The sequence below is a fragment of the Xyrauchen texanus genome, chromosome 42 (genome assembly GCF_025860055.1).
Source record: "Xyrauchen texanus isolate HMW12.3.18 chromosome 42, RBS_HiC_50CHRs, whole genome shotgun sequence".
NCBI classification, from domain to species: domain Eukaryota; kingdom Metazoa; phylum Chordata; class Actinopteri; order Cypriniformes; family Catostomidae; genus Xyrauchen; species Xyrauchen texanus.
This window is the reverse complement of record NC_068317.1, coordinates 14,233,168-14,260,859: the sequence shown is the minus strand read 5'-3', so window position 1 is coordinate 14,260,859 and position 27,692 is coordinate 14,233,168. Positions and strand designations below refer to the sequence as shown.

Sequence of the window (27,692 nt, the reverse complement as noted above, 5' to 3'; positions counted from 1 at the left end):
AAAACAATCATTTGAAAATCTCTTGAAAAATGGTAAAAAAACGAAAGCCTCAAAACACAGAATTGTCCTCAAGTCTCAAAGAGCCTTTACCACTCACAATAGCCACATGCCGAGGTATTATACAGCTAAAATTGTGCCCTTAACGTTTTGGGTCGCTGATATTATCAACTGGCACTTGACTTTTGCAGAAGGACAAAGAAATGGCAGCCACAAAGAGGCGATTTCTGTGATTAGTGATAAAAAGGGATGACTTTCTGTCCGGGGGACGTAGTATCAATCTCAGCCAATTTTAGGCCACCAATATGAAATATGATTTCATAAGACAAATGTGGTGTCATTCTTAATGTGCTTAACCTTTACTGTCAATGAAAAAGTATTGATCGCTCTGTGGTATTTTCTCATCATTTGATTTCAGAGAGCCTGGTAATATATGATGGTGTGATAGGATGAAAGATGAATGGCAGCTGAATGCTCTCACTTTAACAAAGCTGAATGGCCCCCGCTGAGAGATGGAAGGGGTAGGGGGGGCAGACTGGGTGAGACAGGAAACAGAAGACGAATATTGCCTCAGATTTGTTAGATATGGTTACTTCTTTACTTTAAGCAATAGTTTAGCTGACAAGAAAAATCTGTCATCATTTGCACACCCTTATGTAAATCCAAACCTGTATGACTTTCTACCTTGGAACAGATAAAGAGAAATTTTGAAGAATTAACTGATCACTGGTTTCCATCCAATAACGAATAATGAAAGAGGACAAAAGGAATGCAAAAGCACACCTTATATCAAGAAATAAGTCCATGTGACTTGTGTGCTATATATAAGTCTTCTAAATCCATACAAGAGCTTTTTGCAAGAAAAATATATACTTTTACTGACAATCTTCCCCTTCTGTTAGGTTAAGAACCACTGAGACCAGATCATTGAGTTAAACTTGAAAACTGAATCAGTCTGATTCATTTTAAAGATCCAACCCAAAATAATTGATTTGAAAAGAATCAGACATCGCTAGTTCTCTCATGAACTCTCATTAATGCACCACGGAGAGCTAGGGCAGATGTCAAGATTTTCAGTGAACGGCGATTTACTTTTTGATCTGTTCCTCACAGATTTCTATCATAAGGCTTCCGAAAACTTGAAATATAGTGCACAAGTCATATGGACCACTTTAATGGTACTTTAGCATCCTTTCTGAAGCTTAAAATCTCCAGTCCCCATTCATTGTAATTCCATGGAAAAGAACAACCAGTACATTCTTCAAAATTTCTCCTTTTCTGTTCCAAGAAAGAAAGAAAGCCATGCAGGTTTAGAACAACATGCCTGTGAGTAAACAATGACAGAACTTTTCCTTTAAAGCACCATGGCATCACAAATATCATCGCTGTACACGTGTGAACTTTAGTTCAGATAACGTCGTAGTCGTTTTAGGCGTATTTGCATTGCGATTCATAGCTAAGGCAAACTCAGAAGGTGTCAAAAAGAACAGCAATTTGATTTCAGAAATAACCTGCTACCTATATCACTGCTGACTGCCATTAGGATATGCCGTTTTCTTTGACACTTTCTGTCTGCTGTCACCGCGCCTGTTCCCCTGTCTGCACGGAGCGCTGTTTCCATTACTGCCTCATTGTGAGTAATTGGGGAGTCTGTGTGCAGTCCTGCGTGAGCTCTTGATCTACTTAAAGAACCTAATAAGGCCCTGCAACCAAATAAGCACTTCATTCTCCTTGCTCATTAAGGGGTTAGTTTGATTTATTCACCTGTGTGTTTGTATGCTTCTGTATGTGTGTATTTGACACTGGCAGTGCACTCCAAAGCAGAGAAATCGACTGTTGGGGTTAAGAAAAAATGGTTGCCTTCTTTAAATCTAGACTTTATGTACCACTTGAGACTTTGATAGCACAACAGAAATTCAGGGAATTTCAGTTATTAAGGAAAGATGAGCTGGAAAACATTATTTTACTATTACAGCTGCCTCAATTAACTAATCGTGAAGTGTCAATTATAGCAGTCCGTGCAGATCTACTCATATTGCGTTAAACATTTCTATGTACTGTCATTTTTGTATTTAATGTGTGTTTTTTTACCACTGGTTGGCATTGTAAGCAATTACAGAGATTACATTTTCTTTGTATAATTGGTTCTAAATTTGAATTACAGATTTGTATATTTCTAATATAGTTGTTGTTCATTTATTCTATTTAAAGTCAACATAAAATCAAAATGAACCCTATTCATTTTCTTAATATGCTCTTGTTGTGAATGATTAATTGGTGCTATGTTATTCCACTTGTAATCTTACATCAAAATATAATGTCTTATTTTTCATACAGAAGGTATACACAGAAAAAAAGTGGGGTGGAGTTTACTTAAAAAATTAACTGCAACCTAGGAAACATTTTCCACAATTAAACTGTAAATTTAACAGACGATATTTTCAAGGAAAGGCAACACATTTTTGTGGCTTTAAGTAGAAACTTTCAAGTGAAGTTTACATTACAATACTCTGTTTCAAGTAAATTTATCACTCTTTATTTGTACATTTTACTCAAACAAATGTTCTAGTAATCTATGCTGTTTAACGTACTAAACAGACAAAGCTTAACGCATGCTATGTAGTCTAAGATCCAGAGCTGTGCACTTGGTGCGCAAAACCGGATGACAGTAAAAATCAACAGATATTTATTTTTATCATGAATGGGTAATTTTGAGTAGACAATGGACTTCACAAAACAAGTTACCAAACAATGTAAATCATCTTGCAAACAGAGAAACCATAATGATTCAAGCCCGGTGCATGCTGGGAACACCAGCTTTGAAAAGTTAGGTATTTTATATACCTGTGAAATGTACTGAAATTAGCAAATAGAAATGGTGTAACTTCAGAAATGATACATTATTATACATTGTAAATATAAAAATCTGTCATAAATAATATGTACTTATAATCTAGAGCATTCATTTTACATGTTTGAATCGAGAATTTCATGCTTAAATTTATTCAGTGTATAAAGTACTTTATCTTTTCTGCCAAATTTACTTCACAAAATAATTGTTATTATGTCATATAAAGACTTTTTTTCTCGCTTTTCATGAAGTTATCAATTCCCAATAAAATCTAAATCAAGTCTCGCCACCACTTTTTTCATTAAATATCCTGTTTAGAAACATGTCACATTATTTAAGTAAATTGGTTGCAAACACTGTTTATAGTATTAATTCTGCTAATGCACACCATGTGTAGACCTGTATAAATGTACTGATGCACCAATGACTTTTAGGGGGCTTTCACACTAGCACTTTTGGTGCGCACCCCGGTTCGAATGAGAGTTCGGTTCGTTTGGATGATGTGAACGCTGTCTTCCGAACTCGGGTGCGCACCCACGAACCGTACTCGGGTCCGCTTAAAAAGGTGGTCTGGGGTACGGTTCATGTGAACTCCAGTACGGTTCGCTGCTGATATGAACGCAATCGAACCAAACCGCGGAAGTGAACCGCTATTGATGACGTATAATGTGGTCGTCAGTCTCACACGCGTCACTTTCAAAATGAGCGGAAAGGGTTTACTTTCGTGCGTGCGTGCGTGCGTGCGTGCGTGTGTGTGAATACACTTACCTTGACGAAATGCGGGATTGACGCACACGCACTGCAAGCAGAGAGATGATTTCTGCTTGCCTTCGCAAAAATTGTCTTCGGCGGACAGCCCGCTGTCTTTTGAACGATTTCAGTATTTTTGCGGCAGACAGACACAATTGTGTTTCTGTATCTTGATGTTGAAAACAAAACCAAAGGTTAAAAAAAAGAAGAACAAATGTGAACCGAGCAAGTCTATTCATTGAATTTTGACGCGTTTTCATTTCGCGGTTATCAAGCAACACGATTACGCACCAGCTGCAGCTTGATGACGCAAGCGTACCGCGGTTCGGATACAAATATATAATGTGAACACAGTCCATCAGGGGCAGGGGGGAGGGGGGAGCAATCGAACTCTGGTTCAGAACAGGCAATCGAACCAAGTGTGAAAGCCCCCTAAAATACAGCTTTATGTCCTATTGTATGTGGTGTGTGATATATACCAACTGTATTCATTATTTTGAATTCTATATCATTAGTTTTTATTCTGTGTTCACTTCCTCAGCTTAACCCTCTGGCCAGTCAGGCAGCGGTTGCTGCGGCAGCAGCAGCGATGGGTTCAATCGCCGGATCACAAGTGTTTGGTAATGCACTCTCAAGTCTGCAGGGGGTCACTGGGCAGCTGGTCACCAATGCACAAGGACAGGTACATTCATGCATGTCTCATTTTTTTTTTTAGATGAAAGCTCACATGGATTGCAATGCACAAATAAGCTGAAGTCTGCTATTCACTAATCAGTAGACTAGAAAATAAAGGACAGTAAGTAAATGGGTTGATGACAAATTGCCATTTTTACACAACATTTATGTGATGTAACGTTTTTGCTGTTCACTTAAAGGGATACTTCATCCAAAAATGTAATTTGTGGTTGTTTTAATTAGTACAATGTTACCTAGGTGACTAAATAAAAATTTGTCTTTAGTCTTGACCTCCATGCCCTGTGCTTAGCCCAAGATAGGCATTGTGTTTAAATTGGACAATGGCATAGGAGCGCAGGGGATAACACGCTGACCTTGTCATATTTACGGGGCCGACTGCAAAATTGTTCCATCAGTATCCAGAGGCTTGAACGATGAGGCTTGTCAGACCAGGGCCCTATCTAATGAATCATCTTATCGCAGGTGCACACCGCTCCCATATTAAAGGAAAGATTGTATAGCCAATGTGCCCTTTCATGCTACAGATGGCATTATTTACCTTAACCCTTGTCTCATTCCCCTCCTCGCACTGACACTTCCTCTCCTCTAATGTAATGGAATATATTGTTAGAGAAATTGCGTTCTATGGGCCTGTCTATGTAGCTACACTCTTTTAGGAATTCTTCTAACTTTTCGTTTTAGGTGTAATGACTGTTCAGGTAGATGTGATCTCATTAGAATTTATAGGGAGAGTAAAATGTGGTTCTAGTACACATATATCAAAATTATGTTTTGTGTTTCAAGGGATAGTTCACCCAAAAAATTCAAATATTCTAATCATTTACTCACTCTTATGTCATCCCAGATGTGTATGACTTCTTTTCTCCTGCAGAACACAAATGAAGATGTTTAGAAGAATATTTCAGCTCTGTAGTTCCTTACAATTCAAGTGAATGGTGACCAGAACTTTGTAGCTCCAAAAATTCCATAAAGGAAACATAAAGTAATCCATATGACTCCAGTGGTTAAATCCATATCTTCAGAAGCAATATAATAGATGTGGGTGAGAAATAAATCTAAATATAAGTCCTTTTTAATCTAAATCTCCACTTTCACTTTCCATCATTAGACCAAGGTGATGCAGCCAGATATTAATGAGGTGTATTGTAGTTCAACCGGCAGGTCATTTTGTTGAGGTTTGGTGAGGTCCATCCTAAATCTAAAGTTTAGACAATGGCATATGAAGTATCCCATGTCTTATGGTTAGAGTTGGCATCAGTTCATCCCCTGAAGTTCATCGTAATAGACTGAAGTGATGTCTGGCTGGAATCGGCTGTGTTTAGTCATCATCACTCAGAGGCACATAACAGTGGAGTCAGACACCAAGCAGGAATGGAGCTGGATCTGGGGTTGAATCCCAAGGTTGAGACAGGGAAACAATTAGGATAATATTAGCGTAGATGCCATTCAATTTTTTGCAGAGTTATAGATCATGATGAATGATATATTAGGTGTATGACTGGCTTAATGGAGTCTTTAGTCTAGACTTAAACTGAGTGAGTGTGTCTGCATCCCGAACAGTGTTAGGGAGACTATTCCATAGTTTAGGAGCCAAATAGGAAAATGATTCTGGGGATACTTAAAGGACGACATGGGGAAGTAGGTACAATACTCTGCTTGATTGGATGCCACAATATGCCTGCCTCTCCAAACTTCAGCTTCACATTAAATTAACAATAAAGTTCAGACTTCAGATTCTCAATAGACTTTAGATTCACATTAACTCTTCAGATTAACAATAAACATCAGCTTCAGACTCTCCCTGTCATCTGCTGGCGGTGTCACACTTTTATGCCGCTCTCCCATTGCTCACACACATAATTAGACACAGGAGTTATACATAATTTAGCTCAGGTGCAAGCGCCCTTACCGTGCTCTCTCTCTCTCCAGACGGACACTTGACCATGCCCCTGCTGCCACAATGATCTACCTCCTTTTGTGGATTTTGATGTTCTAGGAACTATTAACATGCCAGAATTTTGTGATCGTAATGAACATGACAGAATATAGCATGTCATAAGGACACTTAAATACATCCTCCCAGTAATGCATTACATTAATCTAGTCTTGAGGTCATGAACGCATTAATTAGTTTTTCGGCATCAGCAACAGAGAGCATGTGTCTTAATTTAGCAATATTTCCCAGGTGGAAGAAGGCTGTTCTACAAACATTGAAAATTAGATTTTCAAAGGACAGATTGGTATCAAACATAACGCCAAAGTTCTTTGCTTGTGTTCAGTGTGTATTTTAACATTGATGGATTGTCTCCATTACTTTCATTCTAAGTCCATTACTGGAACCATGATTTATTTTTCTTGTTTTTAAATAGACAAGGGCTGATTCGAATTATAACTTCAGTTGAAATATTGACACGTTACACTAATATTGAATACTTTTTGTGCATTAATGATCGTTGAGTTTAGCCATACAAGTGTAAAGAGTGCAAATTACTACTTTTATTAGTCCCATCTGAATTTTATTTATAAATAAATATGCCATTGTAACAGGTAAGGACAGGCAAGGAGGAGGCGGGAACCAGCTGAATGGTAAACATACACTTTAATGATATAAATTAACTTAAAACAACCTAAAACATAAATGGCAGCACGGCCGTGTGTGTCTCTCTCGAACCGGCATCTCCAGCTGCCCCTTATCTCGCGCTCTCACTGATCAGCTGATTCAGCGCCGGCCGTGCTCCATCAAGGCCCGGCCACGCCCTCCTCCTCGTCACAGGCATTAAAAAGGTCCTTTTTTGGACAAAGTTTCTCCACTATTTACTGACAACTGAGAGTCCAGCAATGAGATTGTGTCTGAGTACTGAACTTGGTCAACTGCGCTAATTTCCGACCAGTATTCTGACGATTATTCGTAAAGATTTGTAGGTCTCTTAAGGTGTACATGTAAAAGGGTTTGCATCTTAGATGCTGTCAATACATTTATTTTGTACATTTTAGTGTCTACAAATACTTATGAATATGAATGATCACAATAAAACTTTCCACAAGAGTTTCAATCAGTTAAATCAGTTCAGTTGGCACAAAATGACATCCAATTGAAATTTAAATTCATGCCAGATTCAGCATATAAAACGTCTTTCATTTTCAAGCAGTGTACTTTTATGTTCAGTATATGATGTTGTCACTCATATCAGAAGACATGTGCGTGTGTATGGTAGATGTTACCTAACCAGCTGGTATGGCCTCGTCTATACTGAAGGTGCCTGCAGGGCTCGACTGGATGTATCGGCATGGCGATGCTGCTGATGGGATGCTCTGTGTGTTTGTAGTGTCGTGGCGGCTGACACTGGCTGACATAATCAGGTCACTGAGACGGTCAAAGCCCAGGGCTACAGGCTCTGCTCCCGACCTTATTACTGACACACATTATTCTGTTTGAGCCTGCTAAAACACTCACCTCCTTTCTAAGTCTGGTCCCTGTCCCTTCTTTTGCTTTTAACATTAAATTGATACTAATACAAGCCCCAGACGTGGCCAGGGGAAGAGCAGATGCTGCCACAGACACAAAAAAAAGAAAAGAAAAAAGGAATGAGGCTGTGTTGATTTAGACTGGAGTAAAAGAAGTGCTCTTTGTTTGGCTTGGTTGTTGATTTAGCTGTTAGGCATTAATGTTAGGCCTGATAGTAGATTACTAAAATAACACAAATGTGGCCGTGTTGCTTTAAGCCACAGTAAGTCTAAAAGTAGAAGTATTTACTCTTAACTGAGTTTGTTTTAGGTGAACTGAAGAGGGAAATATTGAATGTGACTGCCTCTGAGAATTAATGATTTTACATTTTTAAAGTGAATATGACCAAACCTGATATGTTTTGGCTGTATTTTTGATAATTTGACAAATAATTATGCTCTTAAAATGTCTTGTCATGGAAGAGGTGATCAAAAGTATCTCTTAGAGCAAAACAAATAAAAACACATGATCTCATACTGGGTATATTTAAGCATAATGTCGGCAAAAATAAATTTAAACCAGGACAATCATTTCAGTGTTTATCCTACAGTGTGTTCTCAGATGATACTGGTTCTCATAGCAGTGCAGTATTCACCATGATAAACTAAAATTGTCCTCTGCCTTCCACTGCTTAGTTCAGTCATTTATCTTTTAGATGGAAAAGAAGCCCCCCTCCCTTTTTTTCTTTGCTTAGTATCCAATGAGTAAGAAGATCAAAGGTTTTCACTAGAATTACCTTACCAGTTTCTTCTGGGCCAAATGACTGATGGCATGGGTAAAATTCCCAGCTCTCTTAACACTGTCTGGCTTTAAGCCTTCATTCAACCCCCTCCATGTTTCGACTTGGTTTCATTTGTCACCTTCACTCAAGTTTACACTTGTAAAATACCAAGACTGAAAGAAGAAATTATAAATTCAATACACTAATCACAATTTAAAGATGATAGATTTCAAATACCTATACATTTACATTTTTGCCATTTTATCAATGTTATTGTATAATTACAGTATAATTAGAAATGTAATTACACTGTAATTAATAACATATACTCACATATTAGCTAATGGTGTACTGTTATAGAAATAATTTATTTTATTGTAATTGCAAATTATAATATTGCTAAAATATCATCCAATCTATCATCCAATAGTTTTAAATGAATCTTTAGATTTGCTTCTATTTGAAACAATTCAATTCTTACAGTTTAATTAAAACCTGTTAAGCAAATAATAGCTTTGACCAGGATTGCATTAGAAAATGCAGTCTTTGGTCGCCTCTGATCTGTGCTGATTTCACAGCAATAGATGTTATAAGTCTGGAATTCTCTCTCTCAATGTGTGTCCCCATCCTATTCCCTGCCAAACAGCGGGCAGTAGGGCAGAAAATGGGCAGGGATATTGCCTGGTGGCCATGGCTAACGCCGAAGATTGTCCTGGCTGGAGGAAGTGATGACATTCCCTGGGAATCACTGGCAGTATAATCCTAATGAGTTCTGCTCAAAGACGAGAAACAGATTGAAAGAGAGAAAAAGAAAAGGGAGAAAGGGAAGAAAAAACGCTAACGTCTCAGTGCAAAACTCATGTAAAGTACATGTCTCACAACAAACAAAGAAATGTTACAGGAATAATTCACCCAAAAATAAAAGTTTTGTTGCAAACCCATATGACTTTCTTACTCCTGTGGAATGTAAAAGGAGATGTTAGGCAGAATGTTTTGGGTTTACAGCCTCTGTCAGCATTCACTTTTGTTGTTTGGAAGAAAAAAAAGATGCAATGAACATGATTGGTGACTGAGGCTAACCTTCTGCCTAGCTTTTCTTTTCTTTTGTGTTCCATGGAAGAAGGAAAGTCATATGGGTTTGAATGAAACAAGGGTGAGTAAGTGATGATAGATTTTTCATTTTTGGGTGAACAATACCCTACAGAAACAAAATCAGCTAAATAAACAAACATGAAGATAAAACTGTTACTAAGAGATGTTTTACGCAATATATGGACCTTTTCAAATGTAATTTATGGTAACTGTTATCTCCTGCCATTTCACGCAGGTGTTTCTCATGTGGATAAAATACATGATCAGATTTAAGAGCGTAGCACAGGCTCAAGCTGGACTGGTTGACAATGTTTCAGGGAATTGTTTTCATCCAACATCCAACATGATCAAGTCAGCAGTAAAGTCCACATATGTTTGACATGGTTTTACCAAATCAGATGTATTTTTATTTGCTATTTATAAGGATTTATGAGAAACATGTCAACTCTGTCATGTCAGCCACTGATGGAAACTATGTTGAATCTAATTTGTCTTTCTGAGTTTGCCCAGGTCATTTTTTTTTGCGAGCTTAGCAACCTTATTTAAAACAAATTGCACAGACGCTATCAGGGGGTCATGCACCAATTTATTTTTATTTAATTTTTTATAAGGGCACACCAGTGGCAGTCCTGGTTCACTTGGTTCACTGGTTCATCTATGATATATATATATATATATATATATCATATATATATATATATATATATATATATATATATATATATATATATATATATATACAGTATAAAGTATATTATATTTTATATTATTTTATATTTAAAAAAAATTGCCTGTGACCACTGTACATTTTCATTGTACGGAAAAGAGCATTTTTGACAATTTGATAGCTCCTTTTGTGTTCCACATGAAGAAAAAAAAATCATCATGTGAATTTAGGGTGACATGAGGGTGGGTATGATGAAAGTAAGGGCAGTCTGAATAGATAGGACAAACAAAATTTATGAATGGGGATTTCTGCCACAGTGTTGTAGACAAACACCTTTTTTTACCTACTTTAATAGTTCAACAAAATTAATGTACAGAGGTACAGACACTTTTTTTGGATGCTGTGTTCATAACCCACTTGGCGCAGAAATCTGAGGGGTACATAATGCTTCTGAATGTTATTGTAATATGAAGTTTCAGGTTTAAAGACAAAGTCAAAGGCTATGTAAATGGTGCTATTTCGAGCGGCCTGGGACAGTATGTGGCTGTCAGCTCCTGCTTGTGTTTGAGCAGCCACTTAGTCCAATGAGAGTGAATAATTGAGCGAAACAAGTCTTGAGACAAGACGGCATGCAAATGCCACGTCGGGGGACACGAGCGCCACACCGCACAATAAAATATGCTAAGTGGCAGGAGAGAGGGCCGCGGAGAATTGAGAGAGAGTGATAAAGAGCGACGGAGCAAGGGAGGGAAAAAGAGATAAATTATCTGTCGCTTAATGCGAAGCAACGCAACCAAATGAGCCGTGGGGAGGATGAATTACACGTAGTCAGCCCTCCTTTTTTCCGCTGCTCCATTGTCATTATGTCAGAGAGGCAAGCGTAGAGATGTGGGAACATGAGCGGTCAGAGATTTTACAGATGCAGTGCTTGTTAGCGCAGTGAGGGGTCCGCTGGCAGGCATGGGTAAATTATATGCAAAAGATCAATGGTGCTTTTTCAGTCTTGGTGACAAATCAAACATTCATGTTCGTACACCCACACAATGACACACTTAATTGTGAAAAAGCTTACACTCACTGTGTAGAGTAGTATGTGTCTTTTAAATAGAGTTTTGACGTTTTTGCCCTTTTAATTAATTAATTGAATCAAACCTGTATCTCCCACATGAGCCCCAAGAATGGAACCAGTCAGTTTCTCATTGATAAACTCAAGTCCATAATGTGTCTTTTTTTTATATATATATATTTTGGGGTGGGCTTTTTGCCCTTTTACTGATAGACATAAGTACTGTGCTATTGCTTCACCTTGTCTCCTTGTTTTTTCAGTGTGTTATTCTGTTTTGATAAATAAGAGCAATATTAGTAACAAATCAGGTTTTTATGACACCCTGTTATGTGATTCTGTTTCTTCTACATTACTGCATTGTGTGTAAGGGTTCTTAAGTCTTGTGTTTCTACTGACATAGACCTTATTCACTCCATCTTTTTTTGATAGCAATGACAATGAAACCATGAGGGATAGACTTACAGTCTCTTTAATTGACTGTACTGCAGTTTAAAGTGTTTTGGATCAAAACATTGAGAAAATGTCCAAGAACATAATTTGTGGAAAATCTGATGTGATCTAGAAGCTTTATACAGCTTCTATCCCTCACAGCCTCATTATCATTCCCATAAAAAAATCAAAGATGTTTCAAGCCTTTGTGATTGTGTTTTTGTGAGGAGGCATTTGGTCCTTCTTTCCACAGCTGTTGTTCTACATGGCTCATTGAAGCCGTGGCCTTGAGAAGTAAAATACTGCAGCTACACAGGGTTACACCCTTTGATCTGTGTTAACTTGAAGGGCAGGTGCTTCAGGAGACCACAGCAACATGCATGTGTGCTTGTGATTTAGTTGGTGGATGAGTGGTTAACAGGCTATGTTATTAACTCAGCCCTTCCTTGCATTTTAACACACACACACACACACATGCACGCACACAAACACAATTTACCACTGGTCTTATGATAGATAATACAGTCAGTGGTGTGTACCAGCACATATAAAGGTACTTGGAGCCTGACCTTTAGAGAGAAGAGCACATTTTCCTGTGTGTGTGTATGTGTGTGTGTGTGTGTGTGTGTGTGTGTGTGTGTGTGTGTGTGTGTGTGTGCGTGTATTTATCACTTTGTGGGGACCAAATGTCCCCATAAGGATAGTAAAACCAGAAATTTTTGACCTTGTGGGGACATTTTGTCGGTCCCCATGAGGAAAACAGCTTATAAATCATACTAAATTATGTTTTTGAAAATGTAAAAATGCAGAAAGTTTTCTGTGAGGGTTAGGTTTAGGGGTAGGGTTAGGTTTAGGGGATAGAATATAAAGTTTGTACAGTATAAAAACCATTATGTCTATGGAAAGTCCCCATAAAACATGGAAACACAACATGTGTGTGTGTGTGTGTGTGTGTGTGTGTGTGTGTGTGTGTGTGCGCATGCTTGTTTTTGGGTAGACTGTGTATGTCATTCGGGGTTTGTGGTTCAGTGCAAGAATGAATGTATGAGTGTGTGATGTCTTTCAAGCCTATCGTAGAAATAAAAAGGTTATACAGTCTATTATCTCTGCCCAGTACTAAGTAGCCCTCTATCCGATAATCTGAGGGCTTTGATTGTTTGACACTGATGAGGTCTTTGGAGTGTGTGCAGTACTCAATTTTGATGTCTCTTTTGTGTTTGTGCAATACAAAGTTTATTGACTTTAATTATGCATCGTTCGGATGTCCAAACAACCTGCTGCAATTCTCTGTGCAATAATGACATATAATCAATTTTTTATTATATTTAGGGATTTTACTGAAATACATGGATGGAAAACTGTAATATCGGCAGTTAAATAGTTAGATAAAGCAAAATTAATCTTTGAGGTAATGCACATACAATGGAAGTGTACAGGCCGAGATATTGCACTAAGATAAATGTTACAATATACACTTGTATACTGTACACATATTGTATAAATATTAAACAAGAGACTAGTGTGATAAAATTATTTAATAACCTTGACTGTGCAAGGTTATAATCTTTAAACCACTCTCATGGTGTCAAATAACACATGCATTATAAAAATAAAGACAAATATATGATTTTTAAACCCTCAGGAAGGCTTTGCCCCATAGACTTTAACATGATTGTTCAGCCTGGTCTCATGAAATTTACGTGAATATTGCAATGTTTTTGTAAAACTGAAATTACGTGCTTCATTACACGTTTGTCGGCAGTTTTAAATGAGAGTTTAACAAAACAGACATTCTTACCCTTAACCAATACTTAACCCTAACTAGTAGTGTTTTCAAATGCAAATTCAAAAAATATGAAACACACATTAACTGAAGCAACCACGTCATTTTGTGTTGCTTCTATGTCACTTTCACATTCGTGTGTCTTAGCTGTACTGGAACCGCAGTCGTTGAGCTCAAAGTCCAACACTCCATCAGGTGAGCTATAAAGCAATCTAAAAACAGAGGAATAAGTGTTATATGTAGATGGGTCTGTAATACAAGCATTAAAATGTAGCGTTTTTCAAATCATGCATGAAAGTAAAAGTGTTTTGATATCATAACATGGGGGGGGATGGGGTGGTGAGTAACAGAGTGAAAAATCATTTAAAAAAATCAAAATCAGCAATTGTACTCATGATTTGTGTGACAATGATTAAACCACACAGTTGTTGTAGCACCTCTAGTGTGCAGTTCACCAGGAAACTGAAGCAAAACATAGAAAGCGACACGTACAAGTCAGTTTGCAAAAATATAAATAGAGTAACATTCATGTTTTGAGACAAGGTGGAGATTTTTATTAGTCTTACAAACTGAGAGACAAATCAAAATTATTATGTGTTGTTGACCCTTCACTTAGCCATGCATTAAACGTGCTTCTGACCAATCCTGTCTCAGCAACTGTTGCCCTGCTGCCATTACTCTGTCATGTGTTTGCTATTTTCCAATGATAGCCTATGGAAGTAATGTGTGTTTGAGTACTTTAAGCAGAGTTTTATCAAAATAATCAAAGACATTTTAAACACATTGTTGCCGGGTCATTTGTAATAGTGACACGAGTTACCCAGAGAGGATACATGCAGTGCTTTTTCTTTCTTTCTTTCTTTCTTTTAAATAATCATTAAATAAATCTTAAGAAGACCATGTTATGGATTAAGCTGTGTTAACCCTCATTCCCAAATTAACATATAACATCTGCAACAACACCTACATTTGCTCCAAGGTCAATTGAAGCTAATAACTGGACGTTAATTAATTTATGTCTATTGATTCAAGTCATAGTAAAAAGTGTTTCTCTTTTCAATTGACTTTAATAACCACTTGCCTTGATTCTGATTCACAGTCTCTACAGTTTTAATCAAATTACTGTGTAATTTATCCAATTCTTTTACAAAAAACTTCAGATAAATATTCATTAAAATGTCACTTTTCATACTAGCCCACGGGAAAAATGTTATCCATTCCGTTTATGAGAATATTTTGCAAATGCTGCGTCGTTCACGGCAATCTCCATTCATTCCAATGGGGTGTTCTGCAGAGCTTGTCAGCGTGAGCCACCATACAAAGGGGGGCGGAGCTTAGCGAAGGGTTAAAGACTGCATGCAGTAGATACTGTTGATAGAGCTCAACTTGTTTTGAACCCTGAACATTATTTAAAGTTTGTATAAATGGCCCTATATAAAGTATCAATTTTGATGTAAAGATTTTTCTAAGCTTTTAGTGGTTACATTTTTCAAAGACAGTAAAGCAGTCAATATATTTTTTATTACTTTGAAACAATTCAACCTGAATTTTATTGTCTTTATAGATCATTGGTACAATCCCTCTGATGCCAAACTCTGTTGGACCTTCCAGCCAATCAGGGGGTGGCACGCCCTCACTGCAGGTTCAGCCAATCACACCACAGCTGCTGACGAATGCGCAGGGTCAGATTATAGCCACTGTGATTGGCAACCAGATCCTGCCAGTCATCAACACCCAGGGAATTACATTGTCACCTATTAAACCTGGACAGCAGGTAAGCGCTAAGTGCACAGACAATGTTTTGTCATAAAGATTTTAAAAACTATTGTGTGTGTTGATGTGAATTATATTTTATCAGCTGAATACACCAAGTTATTGCAGGTGGAAATCAATAACATTTGATATATTGAATGTGCCACAGGTGTGCATTAAATAAACGTAATAAAACACGTGGTGATGCATGTTTACATAGGAATACAACTGATGAACAGCATGGATGGATACAAAAATGTTTTCAGTGTGAACAGCCCCTAAAACAATTTCTTGGGCCAGAAAGCAACCCCGTAGCAACCACCTAGCAATGCACTTGCAACCATCTAGCAATGCCCCAGAAACCACCTTGCAATGCCCTAGCCTGCCTGTATAATGTATGCCTGCATGCCTGTATAACAATCACATAAAAACACTCAAAATCAGGCAGGCACCACTCTAATTCTTTCAGAATATGTATAAAACATTTCAATAACTCCAGCATAATTTTGCACTTTAACAATTATTTGCATGTTTGCAAAATCAACTATAAAATATAGCATCATTTATGCATAATATAGCCAAAAAACAAGAGTTTTTTGTAGATAAAGCACAACACACTAGATCTCTGTTGAGACTATGTTCACACTTAATCAAGTAAGTGCTCCCAGAAACTGTATGCCAACAGAACCCAATTATAAAGCCTTTCTGATGTGGTAATAAGCAGTGGGGAAGTTTGTGTGTTGGTGTTTGAAAATGATTTGTGACAGAGATGGTGAGACTAAGCCAGATAAAGAGACAGGGCTTTCAATAGATCATTTTTCTCTCCATTAAATACATATCTACTCACACAGACACACAGTATTACTGTACATCAAGGCCTTACCCCTAATATTATGAAGTCTACTATGAAATACAACTGTAATATAAGAGTGAAAGGTAGTAAGAATGAAACAATAGCGCAAAACAGCACAGCTTTTACCAACAAACACATTATTCCATGTCCCACCCTATAATCTACAGCGGTCCACCATAAAAGCATCTATAGGTCAACCTCATTTTTGTTGGATCAACTCTGTGTCATATTTACTGGAACCTTCGATCACACACGTAAACACAGTAATGCATTTGTAATAATGTTTATTGATTTGTCTGCATGTCAAATTGATTCCTGCACATTTTCATGGAGCGATAATTTATGGCTGTCAAACACGGTGGCGGCAGAGCGATCCAGTGAAGCTCCGTAATTCTCCCAGACCTGTCGACAGTTCTGACAGTGTGTGCAGCACTTCTGACATCTCTCACCAGCCAAAGAAAAACACACAGAAGAGAATTAATAGTGCAAGAGAACAGCAGAGAGAAGCCAACCCACTTTTAGACACATGAAATGGTTTCTTTCTGTGAGTGGAGATGCACCGTCTGGATATTGTAAGAGGCGCTCAATGGTGCATAAAACATGAAAATGTATGGTGCCGCAGTCATGCCACATTGCCCATAAAAATGACTCATATTGTAGCCACATGATTTTGATTTCTGGGGTCAGTAAACTAGTATGTTTTCTTTTTACGTGTTAAGGTACCAGTGCTGAGTAGCCAAATGCTGTGGTTTCGTTGTTGTAGTTGAAAGTACTGTGGCTCATAGCCGTATTCGGTGAGAAATTGTGTGGAGTTTAAACACAACCAAATCGCCAATTCTTTCATCTCTAATAAACAGACTTGAGCAGAAATGTGTGCCAAACAACCAGGGCTGGACTGGTAATCTGGCATACCAGGGCAACACTTATAACACCAAAACTGATCTATGTTACTTTTTTCATGAAAGCAAAATACTAAATCTAGAGCTATTAAAATTAATGTGTTAACGCATGCGATTAATTAAAGATTTTCCAAAAAAAAAATTTTTTACGCGATTAACGCATTTACCAATTTGTCATTAGATTCTGAAATTGTATTCAGCACCAGGTAAGTTCTGAACACTGGTTGGAATAGTGTTTTCCCGGCACTGTGTTGCGTTTTGGTCTTTACGGACAATTGGAGTATCATTTACGTGCGCTCTGAGCAAAACCGTATTTATCAAAAATCTTTTCAAAGAAGGAACTAAATGCATTTTGACAGGAAAATTATTATATATGGAGTTAAACTTAAGCTCTTTCTAAATCTCAGATTAATCACGATTGACTATGGAATATTGTACAATTAATTGTGATTCAATATTTTAATCTGCGCAGAGGTCTGCACAGGACTGTTTTTTCTAGTCCGAGTTTCACACTTATTGTTATTATTACTGGTTATTATTTCTAATATACTGCATATATGTAAGCCAAAGCCACTTGTAGTCTTCAGTTAAAAGATTGATGTTATTCACATTGTGTGTTTATTCACAGATGCCGCAGGCCGCTCAGACTCCAAAAGCTCCTCCTGTGTCTCAGCCGAGTCTGCTCCGTATGCCCCACAGTCAAAGCCCCCTCCGGCAGCCCTCCTCCTCCTCCTCAACATCATCATCTTCCTCCTCGGCTCTCAGCGTCGGACAGCTAGTCAGCAGTGAGTGCATCTCTACATGTTAGCAGTGTTAGCCTTGCTAAAACTTGATCCATCTTTACCTAGTGTTGGTGAAGCTACTTTGAAACCGTACTTTCCAAAGCTACAAGCTTCTCAAAATTCAAAGTACTTAAACCACAGTCAAGCTGACTACACGCTATTTCGCTATTTACGAAAATGTAGCTAAAGACATTGAAGCTATGTAAGGGGACAATATCTTTTTAAAGCTAAAGTGAAAAAAATTCTCCTATCCCAATTTAATTTGCAAAGACATCTATGTAAACCATTTGTTGGTTGATTTTATTGAAAACTGTAAACAATGTGTCTCTGGCACTATAAAAAATGGTACTGAACACTTGCTTATTGTGGCAGGTAAAAAAAATGAGGCTATCACAATCTTAAGAAGTGTTCATGTAATATAAGTATTAACAAAATTCTAGCAAAATGACAAAGGGGGCAGTTAACATTTTGTTTCTAGACTTTACTCATAAAAGGTAATTGGATCTTCCCCCAGAAAATCAACTCTCTTTTCATTCTGCTTGTATTTTTTTATTCTGTCATCTAGCTAATGAATGGAAGGTTGAGTTTACAGTGACTTTGGCCTCCAGAAGCACCACATATAAATCACTCCCGCCAGCCTGTCAAAGCCAGGCCAGCCCTTTAAAAACTGTATTATTATTATTATTATTATTATTATTATTATTTGTTCAAAACATATATAATAGCCATTAGCATTCTCTATTCACAGGGTTGGGGAGTAACTTAATACATGTAACGTGATTACGTAATTAAAATACAAAATATAAGTAACTGTATTCCACTACAGTTACAATTTAAATCATTAGTAATTACAGTAGTTACATTCAAAAAGTATTTTGATTTTATTGTCATTTGTCTAATTTAATATTTATTAAATATGCGTAAATTGTCAGCTTTACGCTAGCTAAAATGCTATTTCTAACCATTTTACATGCACATGATACCAGACACAATCATATTTTTTTATCAAGAAAATTCACATTGGATCATAATTTTTTTTTTTTTTTTTAAATCTACCAGTGCTGAAGAAGTAATCCAAAGTATTTAGAATATGTTACTGACTTTGAGTAATCTAACAGAATATATTACAAATTACATTTTACATCATGTATTCTGTAATCTGTAGGACCATATGCATTTGACATTTTACAAATATGTGTTGTACTGCTATTTAATTTAAAAAAAGATAAAAAGCCATAACAATGCCTGATCACACTGTCAGGCATTGTTAAGGCTGAATATGCATGAAAGGATCAGGTCACAGTTGTTCTTTTTGGGTCAGATTCCTTAATATAGTAATATTATTAAAAGGGAATTCATTTTAACTGTTCAGCATTGAACACAAATGACATAAGGCATTTTGACATCTAAAAAGGTACCTGCCGCTTCATTTCCCTGGTACAATTTGTCACAAATCATTATTATAGTTGAAAACACAAAACGTACATTTGCTTGAGTTCGTTCAGAGCAAGTTCACGATCTTAGCTAAATTTCATCATCTGATTTGCATATTAGGAATGACAAGGTGCTGGTTCAATAGATTTTTATTTATATTTGACTGATGGATACTTTTAATAATTCATTCATAATGACTTCAATGAATTATTCAGTCAACCAAACTTTTCTTATGTAAGAAGGATGCAAGGCCACCTGGCAGTGATGTACAACACCCAATCGCATTTTATTAACCAAATTAGACCACAAAATGAAAAATCAAAGTGCTGTCTTGAGACTATTGAACGCTCAAGTGCATTCTTACGTTGACTAAAATTCAAGTAAACAGCAAATGAACCTCTGCATAGCTCTTTTTTAAAGAAATATTTCAACCAAAATGAAAATTCTCTAATTATTTACTCACACGTATGCCATCAAAGATGCGTATGAATTTCTTTAATCTACTGAACTGAAATGAAGATTTTTAGAAGAATTTCTCAGCTCTTTTGGTTCATATAATGAAAGTGAATGGGTGCAAAAATGTGGGAGCTCCAAAAATCACTTAAGTCAGCATAAAAGTTATCTATACGACTCCAGTGGTTAAATCTATGTCTTCAGGAGCGATATGATAGGTGTTGGTGATAAACAGATCACTTGCACATTATTATTTTATGTTTTTGGTGATTCACATTCTTCATGCATACGGCCCCCTACTGGGCAGGGAGAACAATTTCAAGCAAAAAAGGATCAGTTAATAGTTTGAAAATAATACAGGAATTAATGGATGAATTAGGAATTCTTCACAGAGCCATATTGTAAAAAGAAGTTAATTAAAATATTGGAAGATATTGGAAAAAGTGACCCTCAAATTCCTTCATGAAATCTTTTCTTATCTTTTGAGCAGCACTCGAAACACCTGGAATGTCTTAGTTTTAGTACAAGACAAACAGAACTAGGAAAAAGAGTAGCCTTGCATTGTTTTTAATGTGATAAGTGGTGTGAATAGAGTGTATGACCTTTGACCTTTTCTGCTGTTTTATAGATCCTCAGACTGCTGCCAGTGAGGTGGATGGTGTAAACCTGGAGGAGATTCGAGAATTCGCCAAAGCGTTTAAAATTCGTCGGCTGTCTCTGGGTCTGACTCAAACTCAGGTGGGCCAGGCTCTCAGTGCAACTGAAGGCCCCGCCTACAGCCAGTCTGCCATCTGCAGGTATGGAGGTCTAAAAGCTGCCATATAGAGAAGAGAGACATAGTAAAAAATGTATGTAAATACATAGCCTTTACACTGCAAGGCCAAAAGTATGTGGATACACTATTCTAATGAAATTATGTGGCTATTCCAGCTACCGCCATCACTGATGCTCTTGTCTGAATGGGAACAAATCCCTTGAACCATTTTTCAATATCAAGTGGAAAGACTTTCCAAAAGCCTGTTTTAGTAGCAAAGGGAGGACCAACTGCTTATCAATGCCCATCGATTTAAAATGACATTTTCAACAATCAAATTTAGGTGAGGGTTTCAGGTGACCACTTACTTTTGGCCATGTAATGTATATTTTATGATCATTCTCTGACTAGCTAAAGGCAATTTTCTGCTGAGTAATTCCATCATCCAGCATTTGTCGTTTGAGGCATTCAGAGTTGGGTAAGTGGTTTGTAATAGCAGATAATAATGAAACAGAATCTTTCTACGAAGGCCAATATCACCTTACTAGGGGTGTGCCTGAAGCTGAATACCTTATTCTGAAAGGCATGAATAATGTCTTTAAAGTGTATAATGAATTCTTTCGAATAATAGAAAAAATATTTGTTAGACTGATTATTTCATAAGCACAAGGATAAAGCAATATTTTATTTATTGATTTATCCTATTTTTTTTTTACGTTTGTATTTGAATTTGAACAGATACCGATACAGATAATGGTTTTGCTGCACACCCCTGTGCCTTATTTTGACTAATGTTACTGAACAGTCACCATTTAGTCAAAACATGACCATACAAACCTGTACCAGGAAGACAAAATTGTCAGCACTCAGTTCTACATGCCAGTAGTGCCCTATTTCTATTTAACCACTAATAATTTAGTATATTTTACACATTTACAGTATGTTAAATGTATGTCAGATACTTCTGTTTTTCAGTCTCTGCCTGTCTGCACTCTCTCTTGCCCCTTTCTATATGAGAAAATTCAGTTACTTATGTAAAATACATCAGCTGTGGTATTACAAGACGCACTTAAACCACTTAATCATTTCTAAGGGCCATTGCCATGTATCCACATGACATTTAGCTGAAAGGAACTTGACAGACCTTTAATAAAACGTTGAGCTCCACAGTGCAACAACGACATGGATTTGGTCATAGACTAGGCCATTATGTAGCATTACAAATTAAATATTTAACTTCATAAGAGCACAAATTCTGCTACTCATTTTATAGACCTCGGCAGGTACTTGTTTTTATCAAAAATGGGACAAAGATGATATCAGATTGCATTTACAGAACATGTCATGTCTGATCATGCAGATCTTTTCTACTCATAGATATAAAAAAGAACAGGTACATCAAGGATATATCCTCAAACACTAGTAAAAAAAACACTTCAATAGTAAAAATAAAAGCAAAACGAACAATACGCTAAATCAAAAGTTTTATCCATGCAAAGACACTTTATAATAACTTTTATTAACAGATTATTAATGGACTACATTTAGAAGTAAGTTTTGAAATATATAGACTATAAACATCCAAAATGTTTCATGTATCAGTCCACTGTCCCTACAGGATCTTCTCGAAAACTTAAAATAATATATTATTAATATAGCGCCTTTTTTAACCTTAGTGGTAACCAAATCGCTTTACTGTTTATTTGTTCCATTCACCCAATCACGCACACACACTCACACTCATACACCAATGACAGCAGAGCTGCCATGCAAGGCGCTAGCCATTAGGAGCAACTTGGGGTTCAGTGTCTTGCCCAAGGACACTTCGGCATGTTGAGTCATGTGGGCCGGAAATCGAACCGCCAACCCTGCGATTATAATAATAAAACACACACATTTATTTTGTATAGCGCATTTCACAACAGGTGTTGTTTCAAAGCAGCTGTACATTAAAGGGGTCATGACATGGTTTTTTTTATTGTATTATTATGTTCCCTTAGGTGCAATTATAGTATTAATATATTTTTTTTTAAGAAAAACTTTTAAAATCTAGTGATTTATGACCTTTTCCCACCCTGTTTCTCATCCTCTGATTCAAACAGTCTGTTTTGGGGGCGTTTTCCATTTAAGACTTCAGTGTTAACGCTCACTGTTATGATTGGCTAATGTCAGTGCCTATGTATCAATTATTGACGCCCCAGCCAGAACAATATGCAAGTAAACTAAGTAAAAACACTGTGATTATTCATAATGAATGAAATTGCGCTTTAAAAAGTAGTTTAAAGTTTAAAATAGATTACTTACAGTTTGCGTCGTCGTTGTTCCCAGAATAGTCGGCACGGACTTATCTTTGAGCAACAGTTTTCTGGCAAAGCCAGCATCATATTGAGATTTGTTCTCAAAACAGTCATCCTTAAAATGTACAGAACAAACGCTTAAGTTAACACTGCCGTGACTGGGACGTCCGCAAAAAATAAACTGCATCCATTTTTCCCTGACGCCTGGATCTTTCGGCAGCTTATTCAGAGGTTTTGTTTGACCACAGCCAGGAACAGCACATCTGTGTGGCATCGTAATTTTCCTGTGCACAAGTAGTCTCTGTCAGAGCTCGCTGTCCATCGACTGAACACTTGTGAGGCGACGGCGATACTGAAATGAGCGTAGTTGTCTTGGCGCTTAAAGCGTAGTTATCTTGTGCTGGAGGCGGTCATATGCAAACGCTGGTACGTCACTTCTAACCGTCACGTCACTTCTAACCATGAATCCAGAACGAGCTGTATTTTGAGCTTGATTAAATAAATGATTCGTTTAGAATGGGGAGGACGTCTTAAAATATTAAACTTGCAGGACGTTTTAATGATACAAAGACCTCTTATATACCAAAAGATCAAGGCAAATTTGGTTTCTCATGTCATGACCCCTTTAAATTATGCTGTAACGAAAAATGAATGCCAATATAATGCCAATGTAAGTTGTAATATAAGTAATTCCAATATATGTTTAGAACAATTAGTGGTTAAAATTAGTAAACTAAGTAAGTGTTGTGGGTCAGTGTTTAAAAATGTATACATTTTTGAGTCAAACGTTTTATTCTCATCTCACAGAATAAAGAAACGCAGTTATTACAAGAAATAAGTGGTGTTTTTCGAATGGTTTTCTAACACTTAAATTTGACTTGAATAATCAGATTTCTATTCTGGCTAGTGACTGCTTTGTTGACTGTCACTGAAGAACTGAACAAATTATATTAGATTGTTGAAATAAAGCAAATTATATCAGGTTGTTACTTTAACCCATTCAAAACAATACAACATATCCGATTCTTAATACTGATTGTGATAGTAAATTATAAAACATCAGTTTTCAGGCGAACAGTCTGTTCAGTGAGGTTGTACTGTTGTTTAAATTCGTATCAAATGTTTATCTGACAAAACATTGAAAATACTTGTTTACAAAAAAAACAAAAAAAAATGCAAAGTCTATTATACATTGCATACCATGGTAAAGACTGCAAGTCTGTTCCTCAAAGCCTTGTTTTGAGGTCTACTGCAAAATCATGTTTGTCCCAGTCCAACAGTTTGTAAATCACTTTACGGCCTATCGTTCAAATACACTAAATTTGTTTATCTATGTATACTAATTAAAATCTGAATGAGCTATTTGACCATCCAATGCCGACTTTTCTTTGTGTCACAATAAAACTATGTGCCACCTGTCAACAGTTTTCCTGTTTGTTTTTTCTTTTAATTCTGTGGAATTGTCAAAGGCTTATGCCTCGCCTGATGAGACACCTGAGTTTATCTGACACACAGCCGTCAAACGCTTTTTAAAATTTTATCATATCAGCAACGAACAACCGTTAAAGCCTGAAATTGCTCAGTGAAGGGAGAGTAAGGGAATTCCTTATGAAGCTTCAAACAAGTGTGGAAAGTCTTAGAAAATCATGCATGAAATATTAAGCTGCATGCATTATTTAGATATTATAGCATACATTAAAAGCCATTAGTTTCCAAAATAAACAGGATGTTTTTATTCTATGAGCGTTCTTTCATCTCTTCAGAAAGGAAGGGGGATTTCTATGTCATTATTTGTTCATTTGTATGACATTGGACATGACAGTGTGCAGAGTGTTTTAGCCTTTAAAGGCAGACTTCACATGCTTTAGTTTAGTTAACATCAGCAGAGACAAGAGGGGAAAGAGGTGAACGAGTTTTGCTCACGAGTGTGTGAGCTCTTGGGGCCCTTATTGTCTTTGCTCAGTGAAACTCGGCCTGACAGATGTCTCTATCTTGTCCGATCTCATAGTTCACTCTGGGAAAAAGCCTTATTGGTTCGTCTGAACAATCACAAAGGTGAATCGTCAAGCTGATCAGAGGCAAGGGACGTTATTAAATCTAGAACAATTCAGTATGACTGATGTAAAGTTTTTTGTTTAGTTTTTTTGTTGCCATCAATACAATGAAAACTTGAATAAAAAGTATTCTCCTTATTCTCTTTATCTAGAGTAATACCAAAAGTGTGGTCCAGAAGTCTGAGCCCACTTCTCTATTTAGCATTTTTCTGATTTAATACAAAGCATTTCATTACAAATTATAGGATCAGCATGACAATATGAGTGAAAAGTTCTCGAAATGGCATGGACTCCTCAAGTTTGTGCAAAACCTGATGATCTATGTTATTCTAGCATGACCACAATACAGTCTCAGTCTTTTGGACCCAACTGTACATTTAAACTTAACTGCTCAATCCATCTTGGAGGATTTACATAGAGTGTAAATCTTATTATTATAATGATTTGCTGCATCATTTGTTGAAACCTGTTAAATACACTATCCTTGTTCTCAGTGCGACAAATTGAATTTTCCTCCTTTTACACAGCACGGTACACATCGACTCTCTCTTAGAGCCTTCTTTAGCATGCAACGCTGCTCATGGACGCTTATACAATGTCATATCATCACATAATTGTGAGATGGAAATCGCTTTTCCTCTTTTAAGCCGTGTGGATTTACAACATTAATCCACACTAAAACACTGGATTCCCATCAATGATTCATGCTCAGGCTGGTAAGCTGCCATCTATAATTTGCACAACAAATTAGGCAGAAGAGCTGCTTAACATGACTGTATATATATATTTAATCATACTTACTTTCCTACTGCTTCTGTATTCACCAGTAGGTTGTATTCACTTCCATGTAACTGCTCCTAACCAGACATATTTTGAAACATTAGGAAAGACACATTGTATGGGAGAGCAGGGATAATTGTAACAATTTTTTATTTTTGTTCTTTCATTGGGAACAGTTTTATCCTTAACCTTTGAAATATTGCCTCAAACATCTGTGACATTGCTATTGAGCAGTCATTGGTTGTGCTAAATAAATGTATAACTTAACAACAATAGAGGTAGACTGAGGCCGATGTTACATTCATAACACTCAATATTCAGTATTCAATACTTCAAGATTTTAGCTAATACAAGTGTAAAACATAACACTATTGTGCTGTTCATAATTCACTGTGAGTAATGCAATCCGCTTATTACTTCATAAATATGTCCATAGACGTGGATGCAAGACCCATAGAGCCCCATTAAAACCATACTTCAATGGAGTCTGTAGCAGATTCCTGTTCCATTCAAGTCAATGGCGCAAAAGATCCTTGTTCATTGGATGAGAGGCTCTAAAAATGTAATTTTTGGTCCTGCCCAAACGCTTTGCATCTCTGGGGGGTCTAAGGGAGCTTTATGAGCACTATTTGCATTGAAGCATCTGAGTGCCTTTTGGACATTTGGGATTTCAATCAGTGTATTTTTGTCCCGCCTGGAAGCCTGGCTTGTCTATATGATGGTTGCTTGTGCTCTCAAATGGAGTAACTTCGCAACATGTGGCCAATAATTGAAATGTTGATTTACATGATCGACAGCATTTAAAATGTAAAAGCATTGCTGTTGAGCATAGAGTGCTTGGTGGCTGAGAGATATAGTACATGTACATTTAAATGCAATCTGATTGTATTTAAATGTCTCAGTATTACAACCATTACTCCCCTACTTTCTTTCAAATCATTATTTTTGAACTTCCTATGTACAACATTTTGTATTAAAATAATGGATTAAAAAAATTGAAACAGTCAAACAATATTTTGTCCAACTATGATAAGGAGTTCCAATAAATGTAATTTTTCTTGATTCTTTTTCCTAGTCCACCTACATTAGCATCATTATATGCCCTCCTGTGTCTTTTCCTGTCTAACCTGAAACAAAAATGTTTTGGCTTGTTTCGGGTCTGGTTGGAGAAAATAGGATCTAAAATTAACAAATGCAATAGTACGAATGAATAAATAAATCATCATCTCAATATGACTTGGCTCTGGTATTCCTGCTCAGCTGCATTTAACAGGCTGCTGTCACTCATCTTTGTGCTGAAAAACGTCCCTCATGCATTAGAGGACCTTGGAGAACAAGGGCCTTTTACCCCCGCTTCAGGCATCTTTTCAAATGCCAGTTAAGATTCCATCAAAGGCCTCCACACAGGAGCCTGTCCAAAAGTTCAGGACCAAAAGAGACTGTGTTGTTTCAGAGAGCAGTAGTTCACCTCTCAGCTGGGCTTTCTCTGTCTGTTAGAGAGATGTCCATGTGTTGGAATGAAGTGCAGGTCAGGGAACCCATTAAAGCATGTGTGAGACACAGCTGTATTCAGTGGAGTCAGTGGAGCCAAAAGCTTTGTTTATGGATGTTTTATAACTGTACTCTGCAGCTGGTGTGGTAAACACAGGCTTTAAGGGTTCCCAGCAGTGCTGTTTCAGGACCAAGATTTTACATTGGACATCAAGTGAAAACCCAAAACAGTGCTGAATTTGTTAATTGTACAAAAGTAGTGATGGACCGATATAAAATTACAAAAACATATTGTAAGTTTCAGAACTTCATACTTTCTTCTCACTGCAAAAAGAGCATTTGTTGAAACAATTTTGCCAAAACGACTCGTTCTCTACACTGTGGGAGACATTTGCATCTGACCACCTCCACAGTAACACATCAATGCCTACTTTAACTTTAATCACTGCTGAAGCTCCGCCCAGTTGTGGTAAGCAGTGAGATGTTAATGAGAGAATAAGTCAGTCAAGAGCAGAAAGCCAATCATAACATTGGGCATTTACTGTCAAGTCTTAAAGGAGAAGCAGCATCAAAACCAAGCATTTCT

The 27,692-nt window shown here is 37.0% G+C and overlaps 1 protein-coding gene across 1 annotated transcript in view; it reads left to right on the top strand.

Annotated features, from left to right (window-relative positions):
• LOC127635292 (POU domain, class 6, transcription factor 2-like) overlaps positions 1 to 27,692 on the top strand; it is a 137,171-nt gene that overhangs the window by 102,800 nt on the left and 6,679 nt on the right. The window contains exons 5-8 of the mRNA XM_052115208.1: positions 4,140 to 4,280; positions 15,122 to 15,331; positions 17,690 to 17,846; positions 20,359 to 20,527. Coding sequence (XP_051971168.1) covers positions 4,140 to 4,280; positions 15,122 to 15,331; positions 17,690 to 17,846; positions 20,359 to 20,527 — 677 coding nt within the window. The remainder of the gene's footprint in view (positions 1 to 4,139; positions 4,281 to 15,121; positions 15,332 to 17,689; positions 17,847 to 20,358; positions 20,528 to 27,692) is intronic.